The following is a 12,725-nucleotide window of genomic DNA, read 5'->3' as shown; positions in this document are numbered from 1 at the left end:
CTGCATCATTTTTGGACAGAAAGTTTCTGATTTTTGCAATGTTACGTAGATGGAAAAAAAAGCTGTCCTTGAAATGGTCTTGATATGTTCTTCAAAAGAGAGATCAGGGTCCAGAGTAACGCCGAGGTCCTTCACAGTTTTATTTGAGACGACTGTACAACCATTAAGATTAATTGTCAGATTCAACAGAAGATCTCTTTGTTTCTTGGGACCTAGAACAAGCATCTCTGTTTTGTCCGAGTTTAAAAGTAGAAAGTTAGAAATAGAAAGCTCCTTTCATAATTTCAATTCATCAGCATGGTAACCCTGCTGCATGGCATTCAGGCTTGTTCTTCCCACACAGGAACTGTCACCCACACTCCTCACCTCACCCTGTCTCAATGAGGCTGTAGCCAAGGCCTCTCACCCACGCAGAGCCCAACTCTCTCTTTTCACTACTCACTACACACACACCCACCATGTTAAAAATACCAGCTCCCTTCTTATGCCTAGCTGTACCTCGTACTTTCTGCTTGAAATGTAGACCTGAATATGACAGGATGTATGACTGGATGTATGACAGGATGTATGACAGGATGTATGACTGGATGTATGACAGGATGTATGACTGGATGTATGACTGGATGTATGACTGGATGTATGACAGGATGTATGACTGGATGTATGACAGGATGTATGACTGGATGTATGACTGGATGTATGACAGGATGTATGACTGGATGTATGACAGGATGTATGACTGGATGTATGACAGGATGTATGACAGGATGTATGACTGGATGTATGACAGGATGTATGACTGGATGTATGACAGGATGTATGACTGGATGTATGACAGGATGTATGACTGGATGTATGACAGGATGTATGACAGGATGTATGACAGGATGTATGACAGGATGTATGACTGGATGTATGACAGGATGTATGACTGGATGTATGACTGGATGTATGACAGGATGTATGACAGGATGTATGACTGGATGTATGACTGGATGTATGACTGGATGTATGACAGGATGTATGACTGGATGTATGACAGGATGTATGACTGGATGTATGACTGGATGTATGACAGGATGTATGACTGGATGTATGACAGGATGTATGACTGGATGTATGACAGGATGTATGACTGGATGTATGACTGGATGTATGACTGGATGTATGAAAGGATGTATGACTGTCAAGATATGATTATTGTCTTAATCATGTGCCTTGTAGTTTTACCAGTACGGGTCTTTACTTTTCTCATTTGTTGCTGGAGTTTGTCCCAAAACTAAATATCCATCCCATCATGCCATACGCATTGCACATACACTCATCATTCTATAAATGTGTATGATGCACTATACATTGTAGTTGTAAGTTTAGTATTGCTCTGTGAGGGCACTGGCTCTGCTGACCACCTTGACGTGGTTTGAGCAATGGATGGTCTCTCTCTCTCTCCCCCCCCTCTCTCAACCTGTTGTGTGTTGTCTCTCCACAGTCTCCAGACTGCAGTATCTCCCAGCTGCAGTCTCTCCCAGCTCCAGGCTGTGCTTCATCTTTGGGCCCCTAATGAGGAGTCAATATGACACTTCCGGGGGCTGACTTGCGAACGGACTGGGTGATGCATCCACAGAACCTGCTTACAGGGGATAAAATCACACCACAAAACCTGCTGGCTGTGCAAATGGTGAATCTCTCAGGCTGTCAAGACGCAAACTATTGGTGGTATAAGTCTGAAGATGAAAATAGTTATTTCTGGGATTTCAATAAGATTCAGGAATATTTTCTGTTTCATAGATTTTTTTTGTGGGGGTGTATATTTATTGCATATTATTTTGTTTTTATTCCATTCTATTCATATTTTACAATATGTGCATTTTTGTATACACGATACAGACTGGAAAAGACAAACAAGCTACTTTTGTTGCCCATGTTACATTGAGAGGCACAGATGAACCTGCAACTGAATAGAGTAGAGAAGTGTGTCAAGACTGCAGAATGAATACATTTCACTCAGTCCTTTCAATAGTCCCCAAAAAATATGTTGTGTATTCTGTGCATGCAGTCCATTTGAGAACAGAGGGATTCTTCAACATTGTATTGTGAATGACTCCCTGACACAGTTCAGGTAAAAGGCGCGTTGATTCAGACGCCCCTAAAACACATAATGCTTAAATGTAGGAGCCTTGCTTCAATCTATTTTCAGAGCCCTTTCAGATTTTCCCCTAGCTAGCCAGTTGATAAAGCCAGTTGGAGCTTTTAACGTTGCCTCCATCCCCAATGAGCTGGAATAGCTGGAACAAAGACCCCAGCAAACTGACCCAGCTCCCCTCTCATTCCCACTGTAAGGAAAGACAGAGAAAGGTATGAAACTTTTATGCAGATATGTGTGTGTTTCTAACAAACACAAACACAGATAAATAAACAAGGGTCTCGGTTGGGGGTCTCATTAGGCCCCCTGAGGCTGAGGCACTGACCATGATGCACTTCTAGGCAGGACTTTGTTACCATAAACTCTGTAATTACTGAATGGAAACAATTAGCAATGATTTGAATTATTCAGAGTCTGCCCTGGAAAGTACAAGAAACTGTGCCGGTTTCCGTTCACGGAAATAAGAAACGGCCTGTGTGTGTGTGTGTGTCTGCCTACATCGCTGCTGTGAACGTGATGTCACCAGGGGGACAAACAAAAGGGGTAACTGGAGCTTTGAAAACACACTGGCGGATGTGTCACGGTCAACCCCACAGACAGGCCACTGAATTAGGCCACTGTGCTGATCGAATGGCCCTGTGGTTTAGGAGATACCCAAAACACACAGGCGGCTACCCATGCGACTGGCCTTTGTTTCTACAGGAATTACTCAGGTATAATTGCAGATGTCAATTTGCTTAGACCAACATAACTGTGTGTACTACCCTCTGTAATAGAGATGGAACTGAAACTAGATGAGGTTGATTTAATTACCTTCAGCTGTTTATTGGAGTGACTATGTAACACTGATAGGTCTAAAACATCAGTCGATAATAGCAGTGTCAAAGACTATGACTCCAAATATTTAAAGAACATAGTTTGGCAACGGAGATATTTTCCAGGTCTGTTTTTTTAAATTTTATTCCTACAATTGTATTTATTTATTTCAAGTGCTCGTGTCCTGCAAATAACTTTTAGTTGGACAGTGATAGATATGGCATCATGGTTCATTTTTAACTTCAGATGTTGTTATTTTATGGGAAAAGAAAACGGGATTCACTCTATTCTTTATTTCAGTGTTGAAAGGAATTCCAAGCACTTCAAATTGGTATGTGGCATCTTGGCTGTCCAAATGGTTTAAGGATAACTACACATCACTCATTGTCACACAAAATAACAAAACATTTTCTAATCCTCTCTCTTGAATCTGCCAGCCCAAAAACGCTTAAATACCTAATCCCTGCATTGGAAAGAGGATGTATTTTGATTGAGTGAAAGGGCCTCTTTAAGGTTTGCTCTTTCCCCAGTCACAATGGAGATGTGCGTCAGTGTGTAGGGCCTGGTACGGCCCCAGGCTACCAGCTTATCCCCCACTCCCCATAGATCTCCAGCCAGAAACCAGAACTAGGCCCGAGGTGGGCAGAGGCTCTCTATCACCGTAATGTTCTCCCCATGAAAAGAGAGCCCAAATAAAGAAGCTAACATGGCTTATACCCACACTTTATGTATACCTCTGGGGAGGAGGGGGTTGATGGAGATATATGTACTGTAATGCTCGGGGGGGGGTGACTTACTAGTAACTTACTGTGGGGGTGCCGGTGTACTGTAAATAATGAAAATGTCCGCCTCATCATGGTCCATCAGTTTTTGGCGGTGGGGCCTCCTATCAGATGAACTACTGTTAGACTATGGAGATGTTACATAAAATGCTTGAATCATCCAGTGGAGTGTTTCTGTTTATATCTTTGAGAATGTGGTCTGTCTCTATAGAGCGAGGTGTCCCTAGCACACTCTGCCTCTGTGTGTCCCACGCACACTTCCTTCAGGTACTCCACTTAAAAATGATGCCAAAGAATATTCCCACCCACACTCAGTCAGAAAATAGGATGGCATTTTAGTTAGGATGAAAACACTTTATATAACCCATTCAATAGTTTTTCTTTGACTTGAACAATGATAACCTTATGCAACACGGCAGAGAATAATTCATTAATGGTTTTGGGCAGATGCCTACTGAACTGTATGTCCTAAAAGAAAGATTTTAGAGAACTTTGGGCGCCATGGTAGCGGATCTGTACTGATAACAAGAGATACTAGACAGATGGATTCATGGAAGGAGATGCGCCCAAACATGGAGGGTGGGTGGGTGGGGGGTGGGGGTTGGGAGAGAAGGGAAGAGGAGAGGGGTGCACCAACCTGGCCACCATTAAGTGTGATATATGAAACTGACTCTAGCTTAGAAAGATGGCTCTTTTCCACTCAGTGATAGGTTTTCTCTGGCTTCAAAAGGCTCATCAGCTGACACTTTTTCACAAAATACGGAGTGCGTATTGTGTGAATAGGCTAGGATGAGTTATTATTCCTCTCAGAATGTTTCTCTCTGTAACTACGTTATCTTTACAAAGCTGACAATCGAGAACATTTCATGAGGTTGGTATGCAACACCTGTTGATTACAGGTGTGTTGCAATTGATACTGCATTGTGTATCTTCTAATCTCTCTAAACATAGCAACATCTGGCTGTGTTTTCACATACACATTTGGCTTTGGGTTTAATTGAAACATGAACATGTACAGTTTTTTTGAACAGGATCGCAGGTGGTATTTATCGTTGGTCAATAAGAAAGGATATCTGGCCGGTACCAAACCTCCTTCCAACAACTTATTCTGAGCGCCTATGACTTTGTTCTGTTGTTTGCACACATTCTTTTTGTGTAACAGCACGGAAGAAAACAAAAACCGACGAGAAGTTCATGTTTCAGGTGCTAAAAATACCAGTGTTTTCGACTGGGATATTTTTATCTCTCACATTGGCCTCAAGACACCCGTGTCACATAGCTTCCATGCTCCTACCCCAGTAGCGCAAGAGCAAAGGGGCCTTGTGTGTGTGTGTGTGTGTGTGTGTGTGTGTGTGTGTGTGTGTGTGTGTGTGTGTGTGTGTGTGTGTGTGTGTGTGTGTGTGTGTCGCAATCAGAGAGAAAAAATGAAATCAAAATCACGGCAGAGACTTACATGTTCAGTGTGTTTGTCTCAGACACTGGATTCATTCTATATTCAAGTGTTGGTGTGGTTTCTGTACGTTAGCACTCTGAAATAGAATCACAAACGAATGCAAGTTTATTTGTAGCTTCTGTGTTCACTAGGCATTGCAGTATGTGTATGTATGGGAAGTAAACATCAGAGGCCAGCGAAAAGAAAAATGCTAGTGCTTGTAGTTCCTTTACGACTTGCCCTTTGGACGCCCACACACATATGATGTCTTACGTCACCTCCATTTGGCCGGCTATTTGTACTTTTTTGTGTCTTTTTAGGAACTGCGTGGGCCTAGTTGTTACTGATGACTCACTGTAAGCATGAGGGGGTGGGTGGCCCAATCACAAACTACACTAATTCGAAATATTTTAACCTCAATCTAGTTTTGCACTGTACTCCTTGTACTGCATGCCACTGTACATAAGAATATACAGTTGAAGTCGGAAGTTTACATACACTTAGGTTGGAGTCATTAAAACTTGTTTTTCAACCTTTCTGTAAATTTCTTGTTAATAAACTATCGTTTTGGCAAGTCGGTTAGGACATTACTTTGTGCATGACACAAATAATTTTTCCAACAATTGTTTACAGACAGATTATTTCACTTATAATTCACTGTATCACAATTCCAGTGGCTCAGAAGTTTACATACACTAAGTTGACTGTGCCTTTAAACAGCTTGGAAAATTCCAGAAAATGATGTCATGGCTTTAGAAGCTTCTGATAGGCTAATTGACATCATTTGAGTCAATTGGAGGTTTACCTGTGGATGTATTTCAAGGCCTACCTTCAAACTCAGTGCCTCTTTGTTTGACATCATGGGAAAATCAGAAGAAATCATCCAAGACCCCAGGAAACAAAATTGTAGACCTCCACAAGTCTGGTTCATCCTTGGGAGCAATTTCCAAACACCTGAAGGTACCACGTCCATCTATACAAACAATAGTACGCAAGTATGAACACCATGGGACCATGCAGCCGTCATACCGCTCAGGAAGGAGACGCCTTCTGTCTCCTAGAGATGAACGTACTTTGGTGCGAAAAGTGAAAATCAATCCCAGAGCAACAGCAAAGGACCTTGTGAAGATGCTGGAGGAAACCGGTACAAAAGTATCAATATCCACAGTAAAACGAGTCCTATATCGACATAACCTGAAAGGCCGCTCAGCAAGAAAGAAGCCACTGCTCCAAAACCACCATAAAAAAGCCAGACTACTGCACATGGGAACAAAGTTCGTACTTTTTGGAGCAATGTCCTGTGGTCTGATGAAACAAAAATAGAACTGTTTGGCCAAAATTACCATTGTTATGTTTGGAGGAAAAAGGGGGAGGCTTGCAAGCCAAAGAACACCATCCCAACCGTGAAGCACGGGGGTGGCAGCATCATGTTGTGGGGGTGCTTTGCTGCAAGAGGAAGGAAAATGATGTGGATATATTGAATCAACATCTCAAGACATCAGTCAGGAAGTTAAAGCTTGGTTGCAAATGGGTCTTCCAAATGGACAATGACCCCAAGCATACTTCCAAAGTTGTGGCAAAATGGCTTGAGGACAGCAAATTCAAGGTATTGAAGTGGCCATCACAAGGCCCTGACCTCAATCCTATAGAAAATGTGTGGGCAGAACGGAAAAAGGGTGTGCGAACGAGGAGGCCTACAAACCTGACTCAGTTACACCAGCTCTGTCAGGAGAATGGGCCAAAATTCACCCAACTTGTTTTGGGAAGCTTGTGGAAGGCTACCCGAAACGTTTGACCCAAGTTAAACAATTTAAAGGCAATGCTCCCAAATACGAATTGAGTGTATGTGAACTTCTGACCCACTGGGAATGTGATGAAAGAAATAAAAGCTGAAATAAATAATTCTCTCTGCAATTATTCTGACATTTCACATTCTTAAAATAAAGTGTTGATCTTATCTGACCTAAAACAGGGAATTTTTACAAGGATTAAATGTCAGGAATTGTGAAAAACTGAGTTTAAATGTATTTGGCAAAGTGTATGTAAGCTTTCGACTTCAACTGTAGATGACTGAACTGCGTTAAATTTTTTGAAAATGGAGGAAAATCATAGAGACATAAGTTATTAACTGACTTCACAGTAAATGCTTTGTTTCAATCATTGAATTGTTTCCCTCTCCTCTCTCCAGGTCGTACATAAAGATTCTCTTGGAAGTTGTAAAAGGAGGGATATCAACAAAATCTTTTTTTTTCAGACTGGTAAGTGTTCAGTAATATATATTTTATACCGAATCATGATTTTTAAAACCACGTTTTGTTTCACAGTACATGGAATTTATTCATGTTCTGTTTGAATTTTCAGATCACTCAAAGGTCTTGATACATTTAATAAACAAAAAGAAAATTGAAGGGCTGATGCAAGTTCGCAAGTTTACAGTATGCTTGACAGAAAGAAAGGGTTCTGATGCCCACTATAGAGGATCTTTGTGACTCAAATGTAGAACAACCCAAAACAACTTCAGCAATGGAAGGCCCCTTCATTTGAGAAGTACAGCATCTGACATTTGACCTTTGAGAAACCCAAAGGAAGTATAGTTGGACAATGGAGCCACATGAATCCGCTTCTGGTCAAAAATCCACCAAGGAGCCACGGGAGAAGCTACAAAGGAAGTGGGTCTCCGAGCCCTCAGCTGTCACAAAAAGAAGCACTTTCGCTGACCCGGAGGGAAAAAGGCACTCGCATCGCGAAAGCCTGCAAAGTGGTGCCAGTGGCAGCAATATTACTGGCTCAGCACAAAAGTATGGCTCTGGGAAGATGTTATCAACTGCAATGGGTCAGCCGCATCAAGACAGTCAATACACACAGGCTTTCCCCCGTACTTACTCCTACCAGTTACCACAACAGTACCCACAGCAGCCCATGCAAGAGCGCTTCCTGTCCGGAGCCAAGCCACAGCCTGGTCTGGAGGCCCATGCCTGGCCTTTCGCTGGACAGCTCCCTTCCGACGACATTTTCCCTGGACACTCCCGTGCCCATGGAGTTTTCTCTCGTCAGAAATCTCCCAGTTTACCCAGTTCTTTTGGCCAGTATTCCAAATCAGGGCCGGAGCTGCCAGAGGAGGGATACAAGAAGGAGCAGAAACCCAAGAAGCCAGGAAAGTACATCTGCCACTACTGTGGAAGGGCTTGTGCAAAACCCAGCGTGCTGAAGAAGCACATTCGTTCACACACTGGGGAACGCCCCTACCCTTGTGTCCCCTGCGGGTTCTCATTTAAAACCAAGAGTAATTTGTACAAACACCGAAAATCTCATGCCCATGCCATCAAAGCAGGACTAGTCCCATTCTCCGAACTGGCAGCTTCACGCACAGACATGGATCACGCGTCCTCAGTGGGAGAGACAGATGTACACTCAGACGGTGAACAGAGCACGGACACCGACGAGGAGACGGCAGAGGTCTCTATGTTTATGGACAAAGTCAGCCCCATCCCCCAGATATCATTTGAAATGGACAAAAGCACAATGGAGAAGGGTGGGGAGCCGGCATATGCTGACTCAGCTGAGGAACTAGCTATGGCATCCATGAAAGTGCCTATCCTAATTGTCCCAAAACAAGGGATCCCACCAACAGCAATGGAGTGCCCCCCATTCATGGAACTCAAGGCTTCTCACATCAGCTCCCAGGTGAGCCGCGTGGATGACTCTCCTACTATAAAACAGAGACTGGCTCTGAAACTGACAGATAGGAAGGGATCACAGGACTCAGACCAGCAGTCCCAGCAGTCCCTGAACCTTCTGAGTCCACACAGCAAAGGCAGCACAGATTCCGGCTACTTCTCTCTTTCAGAGAGTGCGGAGCAACAGATCAGCCCTCCCAACACAAACGCAAAGTCCTACGAGGAGATCATGTTTGGTCGGACTTGGTATTACAAACCTAACTCTCCTAGATCTAGACAATCCATTGCAGTAGGCATGGCCACTGTTGGCCAAGACACTAACCTAGTCATGGGGAAGATATCTGAAGATCATATATTCTTCCGTAATGATAACAGTGAAGCGCATCTACTAGCAGGTGTTGACCCTAAGCAGTATCCCACAAGCCCTTGCCAAAGCAACACAGGTCTATTAGAAGCTCCTGATTCAGGGCCACTCATTAGGAGTAACTCAATGCCAACATCCTCCCCAACCAACCTCAACGTTCCACCGGGGATAAGAGTGAGCCACTCCTTCGACGAGATGATGACCTCTGATGATGTCTTCTACCCGGGTGCTGCCGGTCTTAGGAGGCTTAGGAGACAGGCAGCTTTTGAGCATTCAGCACATGAAGGGCATGGCGAATCTGAAACCTATGGACACATTCCCAAGAACACAGCCCCATTTGTGGTTTTAAAGCTAGGGGAGCGTAGTCCTATGGTGCCAGAGCATACAGCATACAGCCCTTATGGTACTAAAGTGGGAATGACAGAGATTGCCACTCGTAAACGCAGGAAGGAAAAGAGTGTAGGGGACGAGGAGGATGGCCCAGGCCAGTATGACAGTAGTGGCTCAGTAGATATGGTTGGGGATTATGATTCAAAACAAGGTAGTCAAGTAGGTTCAAGGGCAACACCTACTGGGAAAGGATCCATAGGATCCATGTACAATGCACATAGCCAATCAGACAGTTTTGAAACATGCTGTAGTAGTATGTGCTCAGAGGATGTAGTGCTAGTCCCAGACTCTGACAGAAAGGCAACTGGCAACGTTATCTCTGTCATTCAGCACACAAACTCACTCAGTAGGCCAAACTCCTTCGAGAAGTCAGAGTCCTTCGAGCACCCAGCCTACCTGCAAGACAAATCCTCTAGCCTATATTCAGAGCAGTCAGATACAGAAAACACAGAAGATGTGCAGAGCCCGGACTCTATCCTGAGGTCTGAGAGCATGGAGCAGCAGAGCGACAGTGATTTAGCTTCACCCAACCAGTCCTGTCACATGCCCCCCAAACTGGTGCGGCAGCCTAACATCCAAGTGCCTGAGATCAGGGTGACGGAGGAGCCAGATAAACCTGAGAAAGAGCCTGATGTACCGACCAAGGAGCCGGAGAAGCACGTTGAAGAATTCCAGTGGCCCCAGAGGAGTGAGACACTGTCCCAGCTCCCTACGGAGAAGCTGCCTCCTAAAAAGAAGCGTCTGCGTTTGGCAGACTTGGAGCACTCCTCTGGGGATTCCAGCTTTGAGTCCTGCACCAGCCTGTCCAGGAGCCCCAGCCAGGAAAGCAACCTGTCCCACAGCTCCAACTTCTCTATGTCCTTTGACAAGGAAGAAAACCTGAAGTCTGTGTCACCGACCAAGCAGGATGACTTTGGCAAGCAGTCTGAGTACAGTGGCAACTCTCTCACCATCCCCGGCCATCACCAGCAGAGGGAGATGCGACGATCCTCATCCGAACAGGCTCCCTGTGCTCTGGCCACCGAGATCCCAGAGATCCGTAGCAAGTCCTTTGACTATGGCAGTCTCTCAACATCATCCAGACAGGGAGAGATTTACTCCAGTGCATCAGCCATGAAAGAACGGAGAAGGGGCTATCTAGTAAGGCAGGCATCCCTTAGCGTTTACCCTGAGACAGTGGTGCATGAGCAAGGTGGTCTCGAAATGACCATCAAGCAAGAGCACTCAGACCATGGACCCTTATCTTGGCAGAGCCCCCCATCCTCTCAAGGTTCTCATGGTGTATCAGCCAGCGAAGTAGCAAGACCCAAGAGAGGGTCACCTTATCATCTTCTGCAACAGAGAATTAGTGAGGACAGCCAGGAAGAGCCAACACTGTTCCAGAAGTCATCTTGTTTGCCAAGTCAACAGTCATCAGAGGTAGAGCATCCAAGTCATGAGCTCATGAGCCAGGAAGCCATGCAATACTCCTCACTCCAGAGCAGCTTGGCTTCACTGCCTTTCCTGCCATTTCAGCCCGGCCTGTTCTGGCATCCGGAGTCAACACAGAGACACAAGCAACATCTAGCTTTCCAGCCACACCAGTTACAGAAACTACATATCAGACAGCCAAGTATACCACACATGCTCCAGAAATCCCACCCACCTCATCATCAGCTACAGCAGATCCAGGAGCAGTGTGACATTAAGGCTGACGGTGCTATCAGTCAGAACTACCAGTATCCCTCCAGAGTCTCCCCCCAGGCCCAGCATTACAGCTCTCCACCATCTAAAGTGGCCCTCACCGAGAGTAAAATGCTCCTGCAACAGGTCCAGCCAATCTTCGCCACTCAGAATGCAGGATCACAGCCATCACTCCCAGGTATGCTAATCCCCGTTAGGATACAGACTCACGTGCCATCTTACGGAAGTGTTATGTACACAAGTGTTTCACAGCTCTTAGCTAACCCCAGCCAGAGCGCTTATTCAGCAAGAGTCATATGCTCAGAGAATGCATCATCCAGTTCACTCACAGGCGGCAGTGTTTCAAAGCACGGAGTTTGCTTCAACTTATCTCAGATCCTTGGTCAGCCTGAGGGAGCTCCACGTTATCCACTCTGGAAAGTTCCAGATCTGAACACTGAACATGGGAGACTAAACACGGGAATTCCGCTGTCGTTGACATCGAGAACCATCTCCACCACAGATGCGTCCTCCAGTATCGGGGGAAGCAAGCGAATGTTATCACCAGCCAGTAGCCTGGAACTCTTTATAGAGACCAAACAGCAGAAACGGGTCAAGGAGGAGAAGATGTACGGTCAGATTGTAAAAGAGCTGAGCGCTGTTGAGCTGAGTGCTTCGAAGGACAGCGTCAAGTTACCAAAGCATGCACCTCTAAAGAGTGAGGGTTCAATGGACGATCAGGAGAGGATGTCCTCCTCCCCACCAGCAGACTTCCCTTCCACCCAAATCCCAGTGCGTTCCAACGCACCTCACATACCCGATGTGCCACCAGCTGACAGCTTCACTCCCCCTCTGCAAATTGTGATGGACCCCCCTGGGGGCAGAGAGTCCCCAGAGGAGCTGGATGTTGACGACTCCTTCACCCCAGAGGCTAGCTCCAGCCCACAGTCCATGGTCTCCTCCAGTGACACTCCAGAGGAGGCCAAGCCACCCATGGGCAGCAAGATCCCTGTCAACATGCTGGTGCAGCTGGCTGCCAATCAGAGTGGGGGCGCTGCTGGTAGCACTCTGCTGCTCACAGATCTGGCAGACGTTCAGCAGTTCTTTCAGTTCCCCAGCCTTCGCACGGCAACCAGTGTCAGTTGGTGCTTCCTGAACTACACCAAGCCAAACAACGCTCAGACGACTCCTCTGACTTCTGTCTACGGCTCCTGGTGCGTCAGCTCCTACAACCCCAACCCTCTCAGCCTCAGCACCAAGGCTACTCTGGCCCTGCTCCGATCCAAGCAGAGGAAGAACACAGAAACCTACACGATGGCTGCTATGTATCAACCCGGAACTGGAAAACTTGTGTCCTCTCTTGCTTGGAAGCAGAAGTTTGAGCAGGTAATCAACTCATCACATTTGCCTCTTGTTCACAATTTACTAAATTTACATTGACTAAATAAGCATTACAGAT

The 12,725-nt window shown here is 45.5% G+C and overlaps 1 protein-coding gene across 5 annotated transcripts in view; it reads left to right on the top strand.

Annotated features, from left to right (window-relative positions):
• LOC135557608 (transcription factor HIVEP2-like) overlaps positions 1-12,725 on the top strand; it is a 93,127-nt gene that overhangs the window by 68,238 nt on the left and 12,164 nt on the right. For 4 of the 5 annotated variants that reach the window (XM_064991046.1, XM_064991045.1, XM_064991044.1 and 1 more), the window contains 2 exons: positions 7,362-7,431; positions 7,535-12,652. In XM_064991046.1, the coding sequence (XP_064847118.1) occupies positions 7,775-12,652 (4,878 nt within the window). In that variant the 5' untranslated portion in view covers positions 7,362-7,431; positions 7,535-7,774. Of the gene's footprint in view, positions 1-4,381; positions 5,544-7,361; positions 7,432-7,534; positions 12,653-12,725 lie in introns of those variants that run through there. The other variant, XM_064991047.1, reaches the window with a different exon arrangement.

This window comes from Oncorhynchus masou, chromosome 16, assembly GCF_036934945.1.
Source record: "Oncorhynchus masou masou isolate Uvic2021 chromosome 16, UVic_Omas_1.1, whole genome shotgun sequence".
Taxonomy (NCBI): Eukaryota; Metazoa; Chordata; class Actinopteri; order Salmoniformes; family Salmonidae; genus Oncorhynchus; species Oncorhynchus masou.
Note: the sequence above shows the minus strand (reverse complement) of the source record. Positions and strands in the feature narration are given on the sequence as shown.